At 45.5% G+C, this 24,153-nt stretch overlaps 1 protein-coding gene across 1 annotated transcript in view; it reads left to right on the top strand.

Moving 5' to 3' along the window:
* The window catches only part of LOC134753616 (acetyl-CoA carboxylase), a 170,786-nt gene that overhangs the window by 132,056 nt on the left and 14,577 nt on the right, over positions 1 to 24,153 (top strand). Inside the window, exons 36-46 of the mRNA XM_063689553.1 lie at positions 295 to 396; positions 1,053 to 1,155; positions 2,202 to 2,302; positions 4,759 to 4,929; positions 6,062 to 6,281; positions 6,617 to 6,755; positions 7,932 to 8,145; positions 13,978 to 14,164; positions 14,800 to 14,927; positions 21,878 to 21,992; positions 22,417 to 22,594. Coding sequence (XP_063545623.1) covers positions 295 to 396; positions 1,053 to 1,155; positions 2,202 to 2,302; positions 4,759 to 4,929; positions 6,062 to 6,281; positions 6,617 to 6,755; positions 7,932 to 8,145; positions 13,978 to 14,164; positions 14,800 to 14,927; positions 21,878 to 21,992; positions 22,417 to 22,594 — 1,658 coding nt within the window. The remainder of the gene's footprint in view (positions 1 to 294; positions 397 to 1,052; positions 1,156 to 2,201; positions 2,303 to 4,758; positions 4,930 to 6,061; positions 6,282 to 6,616; positions 6,756 to 7,931; positions 8,146 to 13,977; positions 14,165 to 14,799; positions 14,928 to 21,877; positions 21,993 to 22,416; positions 22,595 to 24,153) is intronic.

Below are 24,153 nucleotides of genomic sequence, written 5' to 3'. Positions count from 1 at the left end.
CGAATACCGATGTTGTCTTTTTAAAAGGCCATCGGAATTTAAGTTTTAAACGAGTTAAGTTATAATCCTATACTTTTTTCTATAGAGCTCCGACTGAACTATAATGAATTCATTATACAACACTTCACACATTTTTATCCTCTCGAATTCGCTAACTTCAAACTCCCCTGTCCGCGACTTCCATAATTTTGTTTACTCCCATTTTTACTGCCTTAGGTTTTGAATTAAAAAAAAATATTTTTTAGTCTTAGTAAGTTTTCTTGGTCAAAATATTTACTGGATCTGGTATTACAGATAATGTTCCAATCATTCGGAGCGCGTCAGGGCCCCATGCACGGGCTGCCCATCTCCACTCCCTACGTCACCAAGGACTATCTGCAGCAGAAGAGATTCCTGGTAAGTCATAGTCGACCGAGCGACGCGAGGTCTTACGCTCAACTACAGCTGTACTTTTAAGTATTTGCCACACTGGATGCGTTCTGCGGTCAGTGGTCAGGTCGAACCCGCATTATGTATGAACAAAATGTTGTTCATACATAATGCGGGTTCGACCTGCGGTGGGTGCGGGCTGTTAATGGACAGCAACCTTTGAAGTTGAAGTTTGAACTGACCGCTGCCCGCAGAACGCATCCAGTGGGGCAAATCCTTTAACGTTTGTTCAATTATGTTTAGAGGATATAACCAAACGGAGTAGCCATTAACAGGCATTCCCCTCTATCGAAAATAGGCGGCCAATAGTCTGTGTGCATGGACTGACGTTAATCTGACATGGCTATTTTTACGTTACGTGTACATTTGACGTTCACCTCCCCCGCAAAAATCGGCAGACTGTTTTGTACAGAAAATTACAGACATGGCGTCTCCGTTTGGTTATATCTTCCAAGCAATTGTATCTTGAGGCTTACCCAATTTTTAACAACGTTCCTGATCAGATAAATATAATTCTTAAATTCGAACAGTACCTACGATACGAGAATCGGTCATTTACCAAGTTATATTTTTCTGCCACACTAAATCAAAAATCATCCATAAATCTAACCCTTTGCTTGCAGGCAACGTCACAAGGCACAACGTACGTGTACGACCTGCCCGACATGTTCAGACAGGTCGTCGAGAAGAGGTGGCGGGAATGCATCGAGGATGGGAGTGTTGATGGTACGTTGATAGTGTTCACAGTGTTTTTCTTTGAACCCCGTTAATTTCAAGAGTGCAACCCTGAGCTTAAGTTACTTTCTCAAAGACACCTGTATTCATATTAACGCCATTTTGGAGGAGATAACCAATAACTTATTTTTAGCTGATAAGGCCCCTACGAGCGTGTACACAGAGAAAAGGCACCCCCCCCTGCATACAAAGTTCTGTAAATTAGTATGGTTCTGTAAAATAGATATGACTGCACATACATGAGCTGGCTGTACATTTGCCTTAGAGCCTGTTTACACATTGCTTAGTGTTTAGTACCAGTTTATACATTTGCTACTAAACGCAGTGATCTCGGACGATCGATGTTCGAAATGACTTTGAAATGTCATAGTTTTTAATTGTTTCGTTGAGTTTAATATAATTAAAAAAAACGAACTATGCCATTTGGATTCCTTAAATGTACTTAGCCATACCCCGATGTTAACAGAATGCAATAAAAACACCGTGTATAGTATATAGTCACATGAGCAATAGTTTAGAAATCATTTCGATTGCGTAAGAATCGGTAGGGACTTGTTACAATTTGGTGCCGTGACCAACATTCCGAGATTTAGTTTTTAGGGTCGGAACCCTAATACCCAAAGGGTAAAAACGGGACCCTATTACTAAGACTCCTCTGTCCGTCCGTCCGTCTGTCCGTCTGTCTGTCTGTCACCATGCTGTATCTCATGAACCGTGATAGCTAGACAGTTGTAATTTTCACAGATGATGTATTTCTGTTGCCGCTATAACAATAAATACTAAAAAGTACGGAACCCTCGGTGCGCGAGTTCGACTCGCACTTGGCCGGTTATTTTTGAAAAATCATCTATAGTGCGACATAAAATAGTAGAAATTAAATAAAATGGAATTAAAAAAATTCCGTACTAAATTTTTGCAATGTTTAAGCATTTTACGTCAAAAATGTGACAGTTACATAGGAAGTGGCGCCCTCAATTATTTTCTACAATTTCTATAAGTCTGTAAAATTCTAAAATTTGTATCTTTGTGTTACCCAGGACCGCCACCAGATAATGTGATGACAGCCGTGGAGCTGGTGGTCGAGCCCGAAGGCGAAAGAAGAGTGGTGGAGGTGACCAGGCTGCCTGGACAGAATACCGTAAGTTATTTTTCACCTCAGCAGCTCGAACAAGCCTACTTTCGTCACTCCAGGGAGTGAAACAATGTAGCTTTTTAATTGAACATGAACTTCATACCGTACCGTACCGGTACCGTATGGTACGGTACGGTACGGTACGGTACAGTACGGTACGGTACGGTACGGTACGGTACAGTACGGTACGGTACGGTACGGTACGGTACGGTACGGTACGGTACGATACGGTACGGTACGGTCCGGTCCGGTCCGGTCCGGTCTCGTCTCGTCTCGTATCGTATCGTATCGTATCTTATCGTATCGTACATATTATAATACTTTTTTTTCTGTTTATTCTGTGTAATTCGAAATACATTTTAACCTTTAATATGTTCTCACTACTGAGGTGAAAAATTATGTGTGCAACACGAGAGCAAAGTTATTTTACATCTCGTGTTTTTGAGTCCCTCGCTACGCTCAAGATTCTACCTTAGAAATCAATTATAGAATCTCTCGCTTTCTCGGGACTCAAAATAAACACTCGCAAGAAAAACCAACTTTCCTCTCTTGTTGCACAAATAACTATTTCATTACACTTGCTCGTAAAAAATGTTATTATCATACGTCGCACTACAGCGGGCATTTTGCGTGCAAGTCATTTGGTAAGGTTTACAAAAAAAATCTTAACTTACGAGTACATGTGCTTAGTTAGTATCTGTAACATAGTTACCTGTTATCATGTATTAATCTTTAATGTGAATGCAGTGGAAATGAGAGCGTTGAGAAGTGTATGTGGGGTGACATTACAAGATAGAATTAGGAACAGTGTGATAAGGGAAAAGTGTGGACTGAGCGAAGATGTAGTGACAAAAATTGAGAAAGGTATGTTGAGATGGTTTGGACACGTGGAAAGAATGAGTGAAAGAAGGCGAACAAAGAGAGTGTATGAGGGAGAGGTAGAAACGGGAGTTGGAAGGGGCAGACCTCGGCGGACTTTCTCTGATCAGATCGGGGAAATCCTGAAGAAAGGCCAGGTCAAGAGCACCGGCGAGCGTGTATGAGGAATGTTATGAAAGTGAAGGAAGCGAAAGAGGTGTCAGGATCGTAGCAAGTGGAAATCCGTGGTCTCTGCCTACCCCTCCGGGAAATAGGCGTGATTATATGTATGTATGTATGTGTGTAATACTCTTTGAAGTGACATAAGCCCATTTAAGTGGCCATCTAAAAAACAAATAAATAGCTGACATGCGTCATTATGACTGCCGTTCATCCTTTTTTTCGTTGGTGCAGACTGCAGTGGCATCTATTTAATAGAAAGATTTGCTTTATTTCTTAATTTGCACACCTGAATACGTATTGAAATGGATAGGATACTACGACAGCAGTCCGAACTTAAGTCACGGAAAGGTCACATATATTGGAAAAAATATTAATAATATATTCGCATAATAAGTAAGTTGTTAAATCAAACATACTACATATTATTCAGACTTATTTTTATTTTAAATTGAAGGGATATAAACTAATAGATACCTAACTAACGTACAGCCTTAGTTGCTAAGGTATTTGGATTTTCACATTACAAATACTAGGTACCAAATACTAAGTAGGTACAAATACTTTATTGTGACAACTCAAAAATTGATTTGTGAACCTTACGAAGTGACATGCCCGCAAAATGGCCGCTGTAGTGTGACGTATGGTTATTATATTATAGTTTTTTTTTTTTTTTTAGGAAACAAACAGTCACATACAGATAAGTTTAAACTTGCAGATATACAATAAGACCTGTTCCATTAATTATAACCATAGAGTAACTTATACTAGAGCGGTACTGTCATTGTAAATTTTGTAACCCCAGTAAATTCACTGCCATCTGTCGACACACTTTAAAACTAAAAATAAATATTTATAAAAATACGATAAAATGTATTTAAATATGGATAAATGATTTTTTTATTTGTATTAATTATTTTTATATGATTTTGACCCATGTTCTTTCACTGGTATGCGTTAAAATTATAAATAGCCAACGAAACAGTCAACGCCCTCTATACGAGTGTAGGCCAAAACTAGTGGCGCCATCTGATCGAGAATCAAATTTTCGTGATTTTCGAGGCACGTTTTTTCCTTAGACTGTATCCATCTATTACGGAGTTATATCTATCTTTGTTATAACATACTGATATTGATAACAAGTAGAAACAGGGCTTGTTCGGCACTGCCTATAAATAGGAAGATACACAGAAGTAACAATTGGATACACAACTAATAAAGTACCTTAGTATCAAACATGCTTACAAACTAATGCTTATAGTTTGAAACTAAGGCTGTAATGTACGTCCGAAATAAGACAAAAGTATTTTTTTTCCTTTCCCAGAGAGGAAAATGAAGACTACGTTTGTATGAAAAGGCGGTTACCGCGCGGCCATCAACTTTCGCCTTAAAATTTCCATTATAAAAAGTTTACTTGTCCACAGGTCGGCATGGTGGCGTGGCGCTTAACCCTCTTCACGCCGGAGTGTCCCAAGGGTCGCGATATCATCGTCATAGCGAACGATCTGACCTACTACATGGGCTCGTTCGGACCTCAGGAGGACTGGGTGTACTATAGGGCTTCGCAGTACGCTAGGGAGCTTAAGATTCCTAGGGTAAATAGTATTGTCTTCGGTTACCGCGATAGTTACTCATGAAATAAAACTATGAAAACGGATTATATCGCGTATATTGAATTTATAATACATCCCGACGTTTCGAACTCTTTACAGCGTTCGTGGTCAACGGGTGACTCAATAAATTAAAAATTATAATTATTGGTATTATAAATTCAATATACGCGATATAATCCGTTTTCATAGTTTTATTTCATTCCTAGGGTAAGTTTCTTTTTAATAAAAAATATATATTAAAAAACCGGATAAGTGCGATTCGGACTCGCCCACCGAGGGTTCCGTACTTTTTTTTTAGTATTTATTGTTATAGCGGCAACAGAAATGTATCATCTATGTAAATTTCAGCTGTCTAGCTATCACGATTAATGTGATACAGCCTGGTGACAGGCAGACAGACAGACGGACAGTGGAGTCTAAGTAATGAATGAATGAATAAAGCTTTATTAAATTTCCATACAGATTGAATGTAGTGAAAGAAATATATCGATTTATAACCTTACATGCTATAGCAGATATCAATTACATTAATTTAGGAATAATATTAATTAATAAAACGTACAATTGAAAAATCATGAATATAAAGTAAATTTGAATGACTTTATAATTTAAATATGTCAACAGCATGCAATACATTAATTATTAATATTAAATAATCTGTGTGGACCCCCTTCGGATAAAAGCCTCCTCCAAAGAAGGTTGCCCTGTCCTTCGCCAGGTCTTGCCACCCTTGGCCCGCAAGTAATAAGGTCCCGTTTTTATGCGCACTGCTGAATCAATATTTAGAACGCCTAAAACACGTATTAAGCTTTAAAAAAATTAGGGGTATTATTTTATGTTAAACTGCACATTAATACACCCCGACCCGTTGTCTCATAAAGAAAAAACGAGAAAAAAAAACATGTATTAAGGGTCCAAATTTTCAAAATTCAGTAGCGACCCCTAAAACGAATTTTCAAATTCTGAAAAAATCCACATTTGTTTTTAGGTGAAAGAGAATAAATTAAGCGAAAAAAACACAAAATTAAACAGAAAACTTTAACTTCGACGAAATAAGCACAGTAGAATGCTGAAGTAGATAAAAATAATCTCCCATTCCATTATTTTCCCACAGCTATACATCAGTGTAAACTCCGGCGCTCGCATCGGCGTCGCCGAAGAAGTCAAACAAGCCTTCAACGTGGCTTGGATCGACGCCGAGAGGCCGGAGCGAGGCTTCAAGTATCTGTACCTGACGCCCGAGGCCTACAGCCGGCTCGGGCCTCTCGGTTCCGTCAAAACGGAACTTATTGACGACGAGGGCGAATCGAGATATAAAATCACTGATATCATTGGTGAGTGACTTTGTGATATTTATAATCACATGGTTAAATTGAAGAATAATAGTAGTATATGTGACTGCTATATAATAAAAGGCATTAAAATAAGAGGGGTTTATGAAACGAGCTGCAACTTGCAAGTGAGTATGATAATCCGATTGACACTTCTTTTTTATTGTACTTTTACAAACTTTTTTAACAATTAATATTTGAATAAAAAATAATCTGTTTTTTTCCCTCGCAAGTGTGTTGAAAAATGTCGTATGAACACGTGTGCTCTGGTCATTACACACATCGGCTTTCTTATTACGATATCGCCTCGAGTATCATAATGCAGTATTTGTCAACAGGCAAAGAGGACGGTCTCGGTGTGGAATGTCTCCGCGACGCTGGTCTCATCGCCGGCGAGACCGCGCAGGCGTACGAGGACGTGGTCACGATATCGGTCGTCACGTGCCGCGCCATCGGCATCGGCGCCTACGTGGTCAGGTGAGTCAACTGATTTGGCAACCCTATTGCAAAAATAAAAGGACCTTTCAGGCATATGGCGCGATTAAGAGGAAAATATATCAACGCGCTACTATTTAATGAATGAGCAGTTGCGTTGATGTCTTTTGTACTATCTTTTTATCTAGTTTTACCTAATTTTGTTTAATTATTTAGGTTTTATAGTAGAAATAGTATTAAATACAATAGTGATATAATCAATCTTTTCAATCTCGTACCTACTTAGGGCACTCGGCAAGCTTCGTAGCCTTAAGGCCGTTCCATCGGTTTGCCGCTGTGTCTGTCACATTTCGCAAGAAAGAACGGGAAAGATCATGCGCGCCAAGTGTCAATTTATTTTAAAAACTTTACCCTACAATATCGAAATTCGAAAGCTATGAAATTACTATTTAAGTTAAGATTGTTTTTTCTTCTTTTTTTGTTTATAGTATCACATAATAAATAACCGAGTAAAGTTGGATTAAAAGTCCGAGTTAGAGGTTACTTTGGGAATTAATTGTATCGAGCGAAGTATCATAATTCGTGTATCGGAAGCTATGATATTAAAAATAATATAGTCAAGAACTACATATATTTTTTCACATCACCAATTCGAAATAGAGGTTTTTCTTCCCTGATAGGAGGGATCAAAGTGGCACTTTTTTTCCCTGTTAGGAGGGATCAAAGTAACACTTTTCTGTTCTAGGACCCTATTTTTACATTTTTGTGCACATTATTTTTTTGCTTAAATAATATTTTTAAGCTTCATAAATACCTCATAGATGATGTGAAAAGCAGTATGTGTCACATGGTAGCAAAATTATTTCCATCTTGGGCGTAACACACTTGAATCCCTCACTACGCTCAGGATTCTACTTTAGAATCCCTCGTTACTCTCGGGATTCTATTATAGAATCCTTCGCTTCGTTTAGGATTCAATGTACGCCCTCGCCGTAAATATGTCATTTTGCTCCCTTGTGACACAATCTACTATTTTCACGTCTACGAATATCAACGCCTCTTAGAAAAACAGGATCATATAAGGAGATTTCTCGCCTTCTGGCTCAGGGAACCGCCTTAACACGGTACTCGACTGAACAGCTCTCTATTATATCACGATTGAATGAAATGCTATAGCTCGACCGTGCAGTTTATATAATGCTAAAACGTGTTCAACAGACTGGGCCACCGCGTCATCCAAGTGGAGAACTCGTACATCATCCTCACCGGCTACGCGGCCTTGAACAAAGTGCTCGGCCGCGCCGTCTACGCCAGCAACAACCAGCTCGGGGGGATACAGATCATGCACAACAACGGTGTGACACACGCTGTCGCGCCGACGGACTTGGACGCCGTCGCTACTGCGGTCAGGTGGCTGTCTTATGTGCCCAAGGTATGTTACCACACCATGCGCTAGTTAAAGCTAGCTTAGGGCATACAGCTGCTGAGGGTAGTGTTCGACGCATAGATCCAAGCGTTTATACTCAAGTATAGTAACAATCGGCTGTTAGTGGGAGGGGTACAATTCATGCACAATAACGGTGTGACTCACGCTGTCGCGCCGACGGACTTGGACGCCGTCGCTACTGCGGTCAGGTGGCTGTCTTATGTGCCCAAGGTATGTTACCACACCATGCGCTAGTTAAAGCTAGCTTAGGGCATACAGCTGCTGAGGGTAGTGTTCGACGCATAGATCCAAGCGTTTATACTCAAGTATAGTAACAATCGGCTGTTAGTGGGAGGGGTACAATTCATGCACAATAACGGTGTGACTCACGCTGTCGCGCCGACGGACTTGGACGCCGTCGCTACTGCGGTCAGGTGGCTGTCTTATGTGCCCAAGGTATGTTACCACACCATGCGCTAGTTAAAGCTAGCTTAGGGCATACAGCTGCTGAGGGTAGTGTTCGACGCATAGATCCAAGCGTTTATACTCAAGTATAGTAACAATCGGCTGTTAGTGGGAGGGGTACAATTCATGCACAATAACGGTGTGACTCACGCTGTCGCGCCGACGGACTTGGACGCCGTCGCTACTGCGGTCAGGTGGCTGTCTTATGTGCCCAAGGTATGTTACCACACCATGCGCTAGTTAAAGCTAGCTTAGGGCATACAGCTGCTGAGGGTAGTGTTCGACGCATAGATCCAAGCGTTTATACTCAAGTATAGTAACAATCGGCTGTTAGTGGGAGGGGTACAATTCATGCACAATAACGGTGTGACTCACGCTGTCGCGCCGACGGACTTGGACGCCGTCGCTACTGCGGTCAGGTGGCTGTCTTATGTGCCCAAGGTATGTTACCACACCATGCGCTAGTTAAAGCTAGCTTAGGGCATACAGCTGCTGAGGGTAGTGTTCGACGCATAGATCCAAGCGTTTATACTCAAGTATAGTAACAATCGGCTGTTAGTGGGAGGGGTACAATTCATGCACAATAACGGTGTGACTCACGCTGTCGCGCCGACGGACTTGGACGCCGTCGCTACTGCGGTCAGGTGGCTGTCTTATGTGCCCAAGGTATGTTACCACACCATGCGCTAGTTAAAGCTAGCTTAGGGCATACAGCTGCTGAAGGTAGTGTTCGACGCATAGATCCAAGCGTTTATACTCAAGTATAGTAACAATCGGCTGTTAGTGGGAGGGGTACAATTCATGCACAATAACGGTGTGACTCACGCTGTCGCGCCGACGGACTTGGACGCCGTCGCTACTGCGGTCAGGTGGCTGTCTTATGTGCCCAAGGTATGTTACCACACCATGCGCTAGTTAAAGCTAGCTTAGGGCATACAGCTGCTGAGGGTAGTGTTCGACGCATAGATCCAAGCGTTTATACTCAAGTATAGTAACAATCGGCTGTTAGTGGGAGGGGTACAATTCATGCACAATAACGGTGTGACTCACGCTGTCGCGCCGACGGACTTGGACGCCGTCGCTACTGCGGTCAGGTGGCTGTCTTATGCACGGAGTAGGATGGAGATGGCAAGTGGGCGTTCCCGTCTATCCGACAGTTAGTAGCGACCGACTCACTTTATGCACAGACTATGCTCAGTTGTTGTGTAAACTTCATGCTCGAATGACATTCACGTCGTACGTACGCTCGTCTAACAAAAATTGATAATTAAATTTAAAATGCCGTATTGTGCAGTATTAAGCTGCAGAAATCACAGCGGTTTAAAAAATCTTTCACGTGGAGGTATTTCCTATCACCGGTGGTTATTTATTTAAATATAATCCGATAAATACGAAAAATCTGTTTCTATTGCATTATTTACGAATGTTCGTTAAGTAAATCTATATTTTATCAGTTATAACTTAGAGTTCACAATCCTTTGTCACAATTCTTTACGTTTATCTGGAATATTCGCTATCCTAAATGTCAAATAACTTCGCTACTCAGATGCTGCGCAATGTCGATATTTATATCGATAAAGTTAAAGTTACGATATTTCAAGTTTGATGTTTGGTAGTTCGGTAATAAATTATTATTTTAGACACGTTTCTAATTATTATTTGGGATAATCAATGTCTTAGTAAATATGGCAGCTCTGGTCATCAAGCACTAAGTTAAGTCGGGGTCATTTCATGGCAACCTTTCAAACCTTCGTATTCCTTTACATACGTTTTTGTTTTTTACACCCATCATATTTTCATCGTTAATATAATTAGACTAGGTACTTAATGCACTTATGCGTACAATGCATGCAATGTGCCATGAATAAACGTTTTATATTTTCTATTTCTTTATTATTAATTATTGTAGGTTACCACAAGATGCCGATATTAAAAATAAATGGGTCAATGCTACTGGGCAAGAAAATTAGTTTCCGCAAAAATATAGCACCATTTGCTAGGAGCATTTCTTAGAGAAAGATTTCTGGGGATAAAATTGCCATACATCTCATCTAGCGTCCACACGCCTAAAACTTAGTTACTAATTTAGTAATTATTAGTGACATTCGGGCTCACTTAATTAATAAAAAGTGTTCCGTACCACGCAAACTAGCGTAAAATATTGGAATTTTGCCGCCCCCCTTCCTGATTTGATAGGTCACAATCTTACAATCAAATCAAGTGGGATCGATGAGCCAGTTTCATGTATGCTTTCACACCATACAATTAATTTGACAATTTAATCAGGTTGTCCCGTCTAGATTGGCCTTAAATGCTGCTACAAGTAAATATTGTTAAAGACGAATACTTACCTATGTAAGTAATTGCAGATTTGTGATCACAAAATAACAGCAATACCGAGTTAATAGACCTTTAAAGAACTATGATTTTATCTGTTTGACTTTAAGATATATTTAATGTTCACATTAACAACCTAGTTGGTCAATTAATAAGAAACAAATTTCTAGTTAGATATTTGTTGTACTGTACTACATATTATTTTTCATACAATCACGATTATCACTACCTATATTATAATCATAAATAAAGTATCATCTAAATGTGTTAAAACATACGGTAATGAAATATCAATACCTAACTGAACACACAAATATCGATAAAACACTCCGATTACACTGTCCCCTCCCTATATCGTCGAATGGAAAGAAGTTCCAACGGTTAGCTACTCGCACGCGTGTAGAGGTCTCGAAAACACCAGTGTAACGTGACCGTGAGATCCGTAACAAACCATGCGTAATTAGACCTTACTTATACTGGTTTTTAGCCCTTTTCTCGCCTGTTAAGTAAGTGATTTTAAAATTATATAAAATAACGCCATCTGGTGTTGAGTAGTTGTATTAGGTGAACGTTGAGCGAGCTTTTGTGAGATGAATGAGATAATGAAAGAGTCGTATGTCATATAGCTTTGACATTATAATTTAAACCGTCACTCATGTAGCCTACAGTTGATATTCGTTCGAAAAATGTCCACCGGTAATAACTTTTTGGTATGGAAAGTTGCTACGAATCAGAGCAATTTTGTAAGTGTGTGACGTATTTTAACGAGGCTATGAATGTGTGAGTTTAGCGACACTGGTTTTCATACTAAATAGGAGTCATTTCACATCCACTAGTTTATTAATTCGTGGTCTTATGTGCCCAAGGTATGTTACCACACCATGCGCTAGTTAAAGCTAGCTTAGGGCATACAGCTGCTGAGGGTAGTGTTCGACGCATAGATCCAAGCGTTTATACTCAAGTATAGTAACAATCGGCTGTTAGTGGGAGGGGTACAATTCATGCACAATAACGGTGTGACTCACGCTGTCGCGCCGACGGACTTGGACGCCGTCGCTACTGCGGTCAGGTGGCTGTCTTGGCGCCCAAGGTATATTACCACACCATGCGCTAGTTGAAGCTAGCTTTGAGTATACAGCTGCTGAGGGTAGTGTTCGACGCATAGATCCAAGTGTTATACTTAAGTATAGCAACAATCAGCTGGGAGTGGGAGGGGCACAAATCATGCACAATAACGATGTGACTCACGCTGTTCGGCTTACGGACAGATGCTATCGCTACCGCGGTCAGGTGGCTGTCTTATGTGCCCAAGGTATGTTACCACACCATGCGCTAGTTAAAGCTAGCTTAGGGCATACAGCTGCTGAAGGTAGTGTTCGACGCATAGATCCAAGTGTTATACTTAAGTATAGCAACAATCAGCTGGGAGTGGGAGGGGCACAAATCATGCACAATAACGATGTGACTCACGCTGTCGCGCCGACGGACTTGGACGCCGTCGCTACTGCGGTCAGGTGGCTGTCTTATGTGCCCAAGGTATGTTACCACACCATGCGCTAGTTAAAGCTAGCTTGGGGCATACAGCTGCTGAAGGTAGTGTTCGACGCATAGATCCAAGTGTTATACTTAAGTATAGCAACAATCAGCTGGGAGTGGGAGGGGCACAAATCATGCACAATAACGATGTGACTCACGCTGTTCGGCTTACGGACAGATGCTATCGCTACTGCGGTCAGGTGGCTGTCTTATGTGCCCAAGGTATGTTACCACACCATGCGCTAGTTAAAGCTAGCTTAGGGCATACAGCTGCTGAAGGTAGTGTTCGACGCATTGATCCAAGTGTTATACTTAAGTATAGCAACAATCAGCTGTTAGTGGGAGGGGTACAATTCATGCACAACAACGGTGTGACACACGCTGTCGCGCCGACGGACTTGGACGCCGTCGCTACTGCGGTCAGGTGGCTGTCTTATGTGCCCAAGGTATGTTACCACACCATGCGCTAGTTAAAGCTAGCTTAGGGCATACAGCTGCTGAAGGTAGTGTTCGACGCATAGATCCAAGTGTTATACTTAAGTATAGCAACAATCAGCTGGGAGTGGGAGGGGCACAAATCATGCACAATAACGATGTGACTCACGCTGTTCGGCTTACGGACAGATGCTATCGCTACTGCGGTCAGGTGGCTGTCTTGGCGCCCAAGGTATATTACCACACCATGCGCTAGTTGAAGCTAGCTTGGAGTATACAGCTGCTGAGGGTAGTGTTCGACGCATAGATCCAAGTGTTATACTTAAGTATAGCAACAATCAGCTGGGAGTGCGAGGGGCACAAATCATGCACAATAACGATGTGACTCACGCTGTTCGGCTTACGGACAGATGCTATCGCTACTGCGGTCAGGTGGCTGTCTTGGTGCCCAAGGTATGTTACCACACCATGCGCTAGTTGAAGCTAGCTTGGAGTATACAGCTGCTGAGGGTAGTGTTCGACGCATAGATCCAAATGTTACACTCAAGTATAGCAACTACTCACGCTGTGGCGCCTACGGACTTAGACGTTGTCGCTACTACGGTCAGGTGGCTAAGGCACCATGCGCTAATTGAAGCTTGAGGCTAGGTTGGAGTATACAGCTGGTGAGAGTAGTGTTTGATGCGTTGATATTATAGCATACATAGCAAGAAAAGAGTGTGTACCCTCTTTTCCGAAAATCGTTTTTCCAGATCGCGATTTTTTGAGTAACAATTGCGAATGGCAAAAATCGCGATCTAAAAAAAACGATTTTCGAAAAAGAGAGTACACACTCCAAGAAAATAAGGGAAGAAAACCGATATTTTAACATGGCAACACTGCAGTTACTGCACAGTGTTGCTATTCTAAGAAATCTGCCTCCTACCCTTATTTTATTGGATACCAAATAAAAGTGTCGGTTATTGGTTCCTGTCGGACATTAGTGTGGCACCAATACATTTTAATAAGATTGAAATTAACCAAGCCTGGGCTTATAACAGTCCGACACTTATTTACTTCTTCCAGGATAAACTATCCATGGTGCCAATCATGCGAGTCTCAGACCCCATCGAGCGGCCCGTGGAATGGAAGCCTCCCCGCGCCGCCCACGACCCGCGGTTGATGCTCACTGGGGACGGTGCCCGCGCTGGGTTCTTTGATGTGGGCACCTTCGATGAGGTTATGAAGCCGTGGGCACAGACGGTTATTACCGGTAAGTATATGGGTCATGAAATGAAGACAAAAAAAAGATATTTAAATCTAATTTATTTTTCTACATATGCTCCTTTTATTTAGATGCAACTAAACCTAGGGTTTTCCAGGGTCATTATTCCGTTTTAATATAATCTTCTGCAAAGACCCTCAAAATAGCCATTTTTGGCTTTTTGTTTTTTTTTTTGTCGTATTAGCCACTTTTTTATTATCTAATCACATCAAAATCATCATCAAATTACATCAAACTTTATTAAACAAAAAACATAGTACACAATAAGTATAATAACGAACAAAATAAATAAACTAAACAGTGTACCTCGCAGGATTTGCAACTATATACATAGTATATTTCACCGTCAAAACCGTTATTTTCTAGTTTTCCATACTCCAAGACGGTTTCTCAGTGATCGTGACGTCACGATCACTTGCCGTTTTGTTAGGGCCGTTTCATGAGTAGAGTATGATTGTCAGACTTTTACTATCATTTCTGACTTGTATTGCTTTAATGCAATAGGTCCTATTTGCTTTATATTGCTTTAATGCAATAGGTCCTACATTTGATAATCCAAACAAATCTGATCCACTGATAACATTAATAATGACTTGTCATCTAGCCTATTATGTTGTTGGCAGGACGTGCCCGGCTCGGCGGTATCCCGGTCGGCGTGGTGGCCGTGGAGACGCGGACGGTGGAGCTGACCCTGCCCGCCGACCCCGCCAACAAGGACTCGGAGTCCAGGACGCTGCAGCAGGCCGGCCAGGTCAGTACATGACATACTACAGTTCCCGGCTCGGCGGTATCCCGGTCGGCGTGGTGGCCGTGGAGACGCGGACGGTGGAGCTGACCCTGCCCGCCGACCCCGCCAACAAGGACTCGGAGTCCAGGACGCTGCAGCAGGCCGGCCAGGTCAGTACATGACATACTACAGTTCCCGGCTCGGCGGTATCCCGGTCGGCGTGGTGGCCGTGGAGACGCGGACGGTGGAGCTGACCCTGCCCGCCGACCCCGCCAACAAGGACTCGGAGTCCAGGACGCTGCAGCAGGCCGGCCAGGTCAGTACATGACATACTACAGTTCCCGGCTCGGCGGTATCCCGGTCGGCGTGGTGGCCGTGGAGACGCGGACGGTGGAGCTGACCCTGCCCGCCGACCCCGCCAACAAGGACTCGGAGTCCAGGACGCTGCAGCAGGCCGGCCAGGTCAGTACATGACATACTACAGTTCCCGGCTCGGCGGTATCCCGGTCGGCGTGGTGGCCGTGGAGACGCGGACGGTGGAGCTGACCCTGCCCGCCGACCCCGCCAACAAGGACTCGGAGTCCAGGACGCTGCAGCAGGCCGGCCAGGTCAGTACATGACATACTACAGTTCCCGGCTCGGCGGTATCCCGGTCGGCGTGGTGGCCGTGGAGACGCGGACGGTGGAGCTGACCCTGCCCGCCGACCCCGCCAACAAGGACTCGGAGTCCAGGACGCTGCAGCAGGCCGGCCAGGTCAGTACATGACATACTACAGTTCCCGGCTCGGCGGTATCCCGGTCGGCGTGGTGGCCGTGGAGACGCGGACGGTGGAGCTGACCCTGCCCGCCGACCCCGCCAACAAGGACTCGGAGTCCAGGACGCTGCAGCAGGCCGGCCAGGTCAGTACATGACATACTACAGTTCCCGGCTCGGCGGTATCCCGGTCGGCGTGGTGGCCGTGGAGACGCGGACGGTGGAGCTGACCCTGCCCGCCGACCCCGCCAACAAGGACTCGGAGTCCAGGACGCTGCAGCAGGCCGGCCAGGTCAGTACATGACATACTACAGTTCCCGGCTCGGCGGTATCCCGGTCGGCGTGGTGGCCGTGGAGACGCGGACGGTGGAGCTGACCCTGCCCGCCGACCCCGCCAACAAGGACTCGGAGTCCAGGACGCTGCAGCAGGCCGGCCAGGTCAGTACATGACATACTACAGTTCCCGGCTCGGCGGTATCCCGGTCGGCGTGGTGGCCGTGGAGACGCGGACGGTGGAGCTGACCCTGCCCGCCGACCCCGCCAACAAGGACTCGGAGTCCAGGACGCTGCAGCAGGCCGGCCAGGTCAGTACATGACATACTACAGTTCCCGGCTCGGCGGTATCCCGGTCGGCGTGGTGGCCGTGGAGACGCGGACGGTGGAGCTGACCCTGCCCGCCGACCCCGCCAACAAGGACTCGGAGTCCAGGACGCTGCAGCAGGCCGGCCAGGTCAGTACATGACATACTACAGTTCCCGGCTCGGCGGTATCCCGGTCGGCGTGGTGGCCGTGGAGACGCGGACGGTGGAGCTGACCCTGCCCGCCGACCCCGCCAACAAGGACTCGGAGTCCAGGACGCTGCAGCAGGCCGGCCAGGTCAGTACATGACATACTACAGTTCCCGGCTCGGCGGTATCCCGGTCGGCGTGGTGGCCGTGGAGACGCGGACGGTGGAGCTGACCCTGCCCGCCGACCCCGCCAACAAGGACTCGGAGTCCAGGACGCTGCAGCAGGCCGGCCAGGTCAGTACATGACATACTACAGTTCCCGGCTCGGCGGTATCCCGGTCGGCGTGGTGGCCGTGGAGACGCGGACGGTGGAGCTGACCCTGCCCGCCGACCCCGCCAACAAGGACTCGGAGTCCAGGACGCTGCAGCAGGCCGGCCAGGTCAGTACATGACATACTACAGTTCCCGGCTCGGCGGTATCCCGGTCGGCGTGGTGGCCGTGGAGACGCGGACGGTGGAGCTGACCCTGCCCGCCGACCCCGCCAACAAGGACTCGGAGTCCAGGACGCTGCAGCAGGCCGGCCAGGTCAGTACATGACATACTACAGTTCCCGGCTCGGCGGTATCCCGGTCGGCGTGGTGGCCGTGGAGACGCGGACGGTGGAGCTGACCCTGCCCGCCGACCCCGCCAACAAGGACTCGGAGTCCAGGACGCTGCAGCAGGCCGGCCAGGTCACTAACAATCATATGTCTAGTATAGATCGCCCCGAACTGAGGCCTCGCGTAAAAAAAAAATATTATTTTTGAGAAAAATTTAATTGTATTGTATTGTATTTATTTATTGCATTTCACATGTACCTAGTCGGCTCATAAGTTCTGTCTAGTGATGGGTCGTTACCAGTAACTTACTCAAAAGTGGGAATATTCCCGGTAATGCTACCAGTAACATTACCCAGATCGGTAACATTAAGTAACTTTGAAAAAATTATTAGAATTGTATATGCTTTTTTCGTGTTAAATACTTAAGTAAATAATAATGCTATTATTTACAGTCATAAAATAGTCAAGGAATCTCTGAGAGAGTAAATTCCCAATGTTACCGGTAACATTCCCAATATTACCAGGTATTTTTCCAAAGTTACTGGGAACATTACTATCTGGAAATAATGATTAAAATAATGCTTAACTGTATAAAGTAAAAGAAAATATGTGTATAAATCAGTTTAATTATTAGAATAAACCAATCAACATCTAAATATATAAAAGAAGAAACTGACTGACTGACTGACTGACTGCCTGACTGACATATCATCACACAACCCAAACCGCTGGTTCTAGAGATTCCAAATTTGGCACGTAGATTTCTTATAAGGTCTAGGGGTGCACTAAGAAACGATTTTTTCAAAATTCACCCCCCAAGGGGGTTAAATGGGGGTTCAAAGTTTGTATGGGGAAACAAGATTAGTTAGACTATTATATTCGAAACTTCACAGGAGTATTCCTAACGATAAATGAATAAACACGTGTTGCAGGTTTTTTTGTAAATTCCCCCCTGATAGGGGGAAATGTGTTGACAAAGTGAAAATCAACATGGGTATTGTTCCTATGGTTTATCGGGTCGCTAATTAGGAAAACAAGAACGATTTTAAAATCCAACGTGACGGACGTGAAAAACCATCTCCCCTGTTGGGGTGCAATGGGGTTGAAATGTCTAAATATCAATATGGGTGTCGTTTTTATGGTTTTTTGGGACGTTAATTACGAAAATCGCATCGATTTTGAAATTGAATAATGTGCTCATGAAAATTCTTGAAAGTACTCGTATTTGTGCCAAATTGCAATTCAAACGGTCCAGTAGTTTCGGAGCAAATCGGTTGTAACAGACGGACCGACAGACAGCCACACGTGATCCTATAAGGGTTCTAATTTTGCTTTTGAGGTATGGAGATCCGCGTTATCGTAATAGATTTTTAAATATGTATTTGGTGCCATCTCGATCGTCGTCAATCGGTACCTAGGCCAGTGCGGGCGGCGCGGCGGGATGGACGGGGCGGGAGGAGTAAGTCATCGGGAAACTTGCTGCTTGAATGTACTCATTACGGATTTTGCTTCTTATAAGTTTAGGTTTCCATTCTAAGTAAAATGCAAAAAACATCGTAATTACATATATATAGGTATGTATTCTACCTACGAACCATATAAACCATCTTTTGTAAGTCGTTATAAAACTATATTTTCTCCTTCCCCTGCCTCCCCCGCACCCTGTACATCAGACAAAACGACATAAATTTATAAATCACGCGGGCGAAGCCGCGGGCAAAAGCTAGTTTTGTATAATGTTTCAAGTGGTAACATTTCGATTTTATATTAATTAATTAAATTTGAAATTAGAGTAGTAGTAGTAGAGTAAACGGATAATAAATAATGATCACAGTTTCATATAAAATACTAGCTTTTGCCCGCGACTTCGTCTGCGTGGAATTAGTAATTTGGGTAGCTTATTTTTAAACAATCAGCTAGATTTATTGTTTCCCCATACAAACTTTCACCCCTTTTTACTGCCTAAATTTTACTCGCTGAACATTCAGCTTGTGGTAGCCCCCTGGTGGGAGATCAGCAGCGTCTCCAGCAGAAACTTGGTCACCAAAGTCTTGCAGGCACCGAGTGACCCATGGGAAGTCACCTCCAGGTGTTCTACGTCTTGAAAAGTTCAACCTGATTACAGCAAACAGTATCTACTGCACGTTAAGCGTGTGGTAGCTCTGGTCAGACGCCTGCTTCATCTGGCAGACCTCCAGGTGTTCCAGGTCTTGGAGAACTTAACCTGCCTACAGCATACTCTACCAACTTCAGATTAAAGGAATTTTACCCTCATCAGGTACATCCAGCAGCACTCCAGGTGTTCCAGGTCTTGAGCTTTCCGCATCATATACAACCATCGTCACGTTGAGCGAGTGTTACCCCTGACCCTTTGCTCCCAGTAGCACTCCACATTGTCTTGAGCTTTATCCATCGTATACTACCGGCAGCACGTTGAGCGATTGTTACCCCTGACCCGTTGCACCCAGGACCACTCCAGGTGTTCCAGGTCTTGAGCTGCCTCCATCATACATTACCAGCGGAGTGAGTGTTAGAAGAGTGGAGAAGAGAACAGGATTACTTCGGGAATAAAAACTACTCTACACCCTCCCCAACAATTAAGACTATCTCCATATCAAATTTCATCTAAATCGGTTTTATTGGGTTCCATACAAATTTCCACTTCCCTTTTCACCCCCTTTAGGGTTGATTTCTAGGGTTATTTCTTTTTTTCTATCCTATGTCCCTCACGCAAAACAGGCGCAATAGTAAGACGTCGAGTTGCGGAAACCAAGCTCGCGAATATCTATCCTATGTCCTTCCCCAGGACTCAAATTATCTCCACACCAAACTTCATCTAAATCGGTTCAGCGGTTATTGATTCCCCATACAAATGTCAACTCCCCTTTTCATCCCCTTAAGGAGTGAGTTCTGGGATAAAAAGTATCCTATGTCCTTTCCCGGTACCCGGTACTCACTATCTGTATACCAAATTTATAAAATTGATCCCATAGCTCTTATGTCAGCGAATTAAGAACTATGGGACATATTTTTGAGTAAGTTGTACTAAAAAAATAAGTTTTGAACCTTATTTTATCTCCTATCTATCATATAAGTCATCACTATCATCAGTTTCGTATGTTACCGGCTTTTGGGAATGTTACTGGTAACATTGGTAACTTACTAGTATTATTCCCAAATGGAAACTTACTGGTAGCGGGAATGTTACCGCTGCCCATCACTAGTTCTGTCATATACATAGTATCAAATAAAATCAAAAGTTTAAGTTTATTCCGTATAATTTGTACAGCGTTTGAAAGCTTATAAACTAGAGAATCTAAATGTATAACATTTATTCAAAATTACCGCCATAATTATCTACACAGGCTTGAAGTCTTCGTGGCCAGTCGTCAATGGATTCACGCACCACTTTCATGTCGATATTGGCCACTGCCGTAGCAAGAGATTTTTTCAGCGAGTCTAGATTTGCATGAGGTTTTGAGCACACCTTTTCCTCTAAATATTGCCATATTTTATAGTCTAAAGGATTAAGATCTGGGCTAGAGGAGGGCCAATCTTCATGCCGTATAAAGTCGATTTTATTGGAGGCGAGCCAGGCTTGTGTAGACTTTGCCTTATGGGCTGGAGCAGAGTCCTGCTGGAAAACCCAATGCTGGTTTAGAAACATCGTATGGGATAGTGGTTTCACAATATTAGTCAACACCGTGTCTTGGTACACTTTGGCACTAGTTTTTACTCCTTTCTCACAAAAATGCATACTAGTGACGCCCGCATAAGAAACTCCCAGCCAAACCATCACAGATGAAGGGTGATGACCTCTTTGAATACGGGGAATGCTATTAGACGCTTCTTTACTATTGCGAGCGTACACTCTATCATTTTGTTTATTACAGTTTTCTTCTATGTCAAAAATTTTCTCGTCCGAAAACAGTATACAACGGTGCTTATTTTTAGCGTACTTCTTCAATAAAGCTTTAGATCTTTTAAGCCTTAAAGCTTTAAGCCGACCATTGAGAAGATGGCCAGTTTTTCGTTTATAAGCACGAAGCCTCAGGTCTTGATTAAGCACTCTTTTCACCGTGTTTTTGCTCAAACCCATCTGGAGGGCCATAACTTTTTGTTTCCTAGCGGGATTTCTGGCAATGCGTGCCCTAATTGCTTGTACAACCGCTGGAGTCCTAGCTGTACGCGGACGACCGCTTCTTTTCTTGTCATTTAAACTAGAGACCTCACTGTATCTTTCTATGGTACGATACACAAATCTTAGAGAGAATTTTAAATTTTCAAGTAGCTTAAAAATTTTAGTCGGCGAGTGACCACAACGATATAGTGCAATTATTGCGGTACGGCTATCTTTAAGCGTCCACTCCATGTTGAAGAAAACAGAAAATTGCAAAATTATACTACTCAAATATTTAATAAAGATTCGAAATTCAAATGCAGAACGGTTTTTGTTTTAGGAGTTCCAAATTTAAATTTTAAAGGCCAGTGACAGAACTTATGAGCCGACTAGGTACATTACAGGTTTTACAAGTACTTAAGAGTATAGGTAGGTACACAAATGACACATGAAACCCTGATGGGCGCAATGTAGGTAGATAGTTAAACAATATTAATCGTTTCATTATACAATTAGGTACATTGTTATTATCGCACCGAGACACAGGTACACAAACAAATATGAGCAGATAAACTGGATGAGCTAATTTTCGATACTAGTTTTTTTTTACTGGCGACTAATAGGTACTCATCGAGACAATCACTCATATACGAATCCCTTACACTGTTTCCTTACAGGATTACTAGCCGAGAGAAGTGCTCCTGTCGTCTCTCTCGCATTTTTTTTATTTGTTCCATAGTTGATCATAATGTATTGCCAATTTGTCACACAGGTCTGGTTCCCCGATTCTGCCTACAAGACGTCTCAGGCCATCAACGATTTCTCCCGCGAGGGTCTCCCCATCATCATCTTCGCCAACTGGCGCGGGTTCAGCGGAGGACAGAAGGGTGAGATACATTTGATACATAAGGCTGTACATAACTCGTGAATACAGTCGGTCGATGGCTTTGTCGTCGCCGATAGGAAAGTTTATAGAAATAGATTTAAAATACGAAACACCAATTTTTTTATTGGCACGTTAATATCTTTTTCATTTGCTCTTAAAAGGTGTTATTACATTACACCACCTAGGACAAGTTTTTTTTTCATCACACTTGCCAGGCGATGCGTGCCGCAAATCGTAAATTAGGCAGAAGTTTTATCTTTCCTTTTTTTTCCTCACAAGTGCGATGAAAAACTGTGTGCCACGGGCGGGACAGGAATTACGAACTCGTTTTAATTAAGCCCTCGCCTTCGGACTTCAATTCACACTCTGTATTTTTTTACCGCCCTTAATACACAATGTACTATAAATTTAGTCTTTCCAAATAGACATGTACGAGGAGATTCTCAAGTTCGGCGCGGAGATAGTCCGCGCGCTGCGGCACGCCACCGCGCCCGTGCTGGTGTACATCCCGCCCGGCGGGGAGCTGCGGGGGGGCGCGTGGGCGGTCGTGGACCCCAGCGTGAACAGCGCCCGCATGGAGATGTACGCCGACCCGGAGGCCAGGTACCTACTACCACAGGGCGGACACGCTATACATCCCGCCCGGCGGGGAGCTGCGGGGGGGCGCGTGGGCGGTCGTGGACCCCAGCGTGAACAGCGCCCGCATGGAGATGTACGCCGACCCGGAGGCCAGGTACCTACTACCACAGGGCGGACACGCTATACATCCCGCCCGGCGGGGAGCTGCGGGGGGGCGCGTGGGCGGTCGTGGACCCCAGCGTGAACAGCGCCCGCATGGAGATGTACGCCGACCCGGAGGCCAGGTACCTACTACCACAGGGCGGACACGCTATACATCCCGCCCGGCGGGGAGCTGCGGGGGGGCGCGTGGGCGGTCGTGGACCCCAGCGTGAACAGCGCCCGCATGGAGATGTACGCCGACCCGGAGGCCAGGTACCTACTACCACAGGGCGGACACGCTATACATCCCGCCCGGCGGGGAGCTGCGGGGGGGCGCGTGGGCGGTCGTGGACCCCAGCGTGAACAGCGCCCGCATGGAGATGTACGCCGACCCGGAGGCCAGGTACCTACTACCACAGGGCGGACACGCTATACATCCCGCCCGGCGGGGAGCTGCGGGGGGGCGCGTGGGCGGTCGTGGACCCCAGCGTGAACAGCGCCCGCATGGAGATGTACGCCGACCCGGAGGCCAGGTACCTACTACCACAGGGCGGACACGCTATACATCCCGCCCGGCGGGGAGCTGCGGGGGGGCGCGTGGGCGGTCGTGGACCCCAGCGTGAACAGCGCCCGCATGGAGATGTACGCCGACCCGGAGGCCAGGTACCTACTACCACAGGGCGGACACGCTATACATCCCGCCCGGCGGGGAGCTGCGGGGGGGCGCGTGGGCGGTCGTGGACCCCAGCGTGAACAGCGCCCGCATGGAGATGTACGCCGACCCGGAGGCCAGGTACCTACTACCACAGGGCGGACACGCTATACATCCCGCCCGGCGGGGAGCTGCGGGGGGGCGCGTGGGCGGTCGTGGACCCCAGCGTGAACAGCGCCCGCATGGAGATGTACGCCGACCCGGAGGCCAGGTACCTACTACCACAGGGCGGACACGCTATACATCCCGCCCGGCGGGGAGCTGCGGGGGGGCGCGTGGGCGGTCGTGGACCCCAGCGTGAACAGCGCCCGCATGGAGATGTACGCCGACCCGGAGGCCAGGTACCTACTACCACAGGGCGGACACGCTATACATCCCGCCCGGCGGGGAGCTGCGGGGGGGCGCGTGGGCGGTCGTGGACCCCAGCGTGAACAGCGCCCGCATGGAGATGTACGCCGACCCGGAGGCCAGGTACCTACTACCACAGGGCGGACACGCTATACATCCCGCCCGGCGGGGAGCTGCGGGGGGGCGCGTGGGCGGTCGTGGACCCCAGCGTGAACAGCGCCCGCATGGAGATGTACGCCGACCCGGAGGCCAGGTACCTACTACCACAGGGCGGACACGCTATACATCCCGCCCGGCGGGGAGCTGCGGGGGGGCGCGTGGGCGGTCGTGGACCCCAGCGTGAACAGCGCCCGCATGGAGATGTACGCCGACCCGGAGGCCA

The sequence above is a fragment of the Cydia strobilella genome, chromosome 27, assembly GCF_947568885.1.
Source record: "Cydia strobilella chromosome 27, ilCydStro3.1, whole genome shotgun sequence".
NCBI lineage: Eukaryota > Metazoa > Arthropoda > Insecta > Lepidoptera > Tortricidae > Cydia > Cydia strobilella.
Note: the sequence above shows the minus strand (reverse complement) of the source record. Positions and strands in the feature narration are given on the sequence as shown.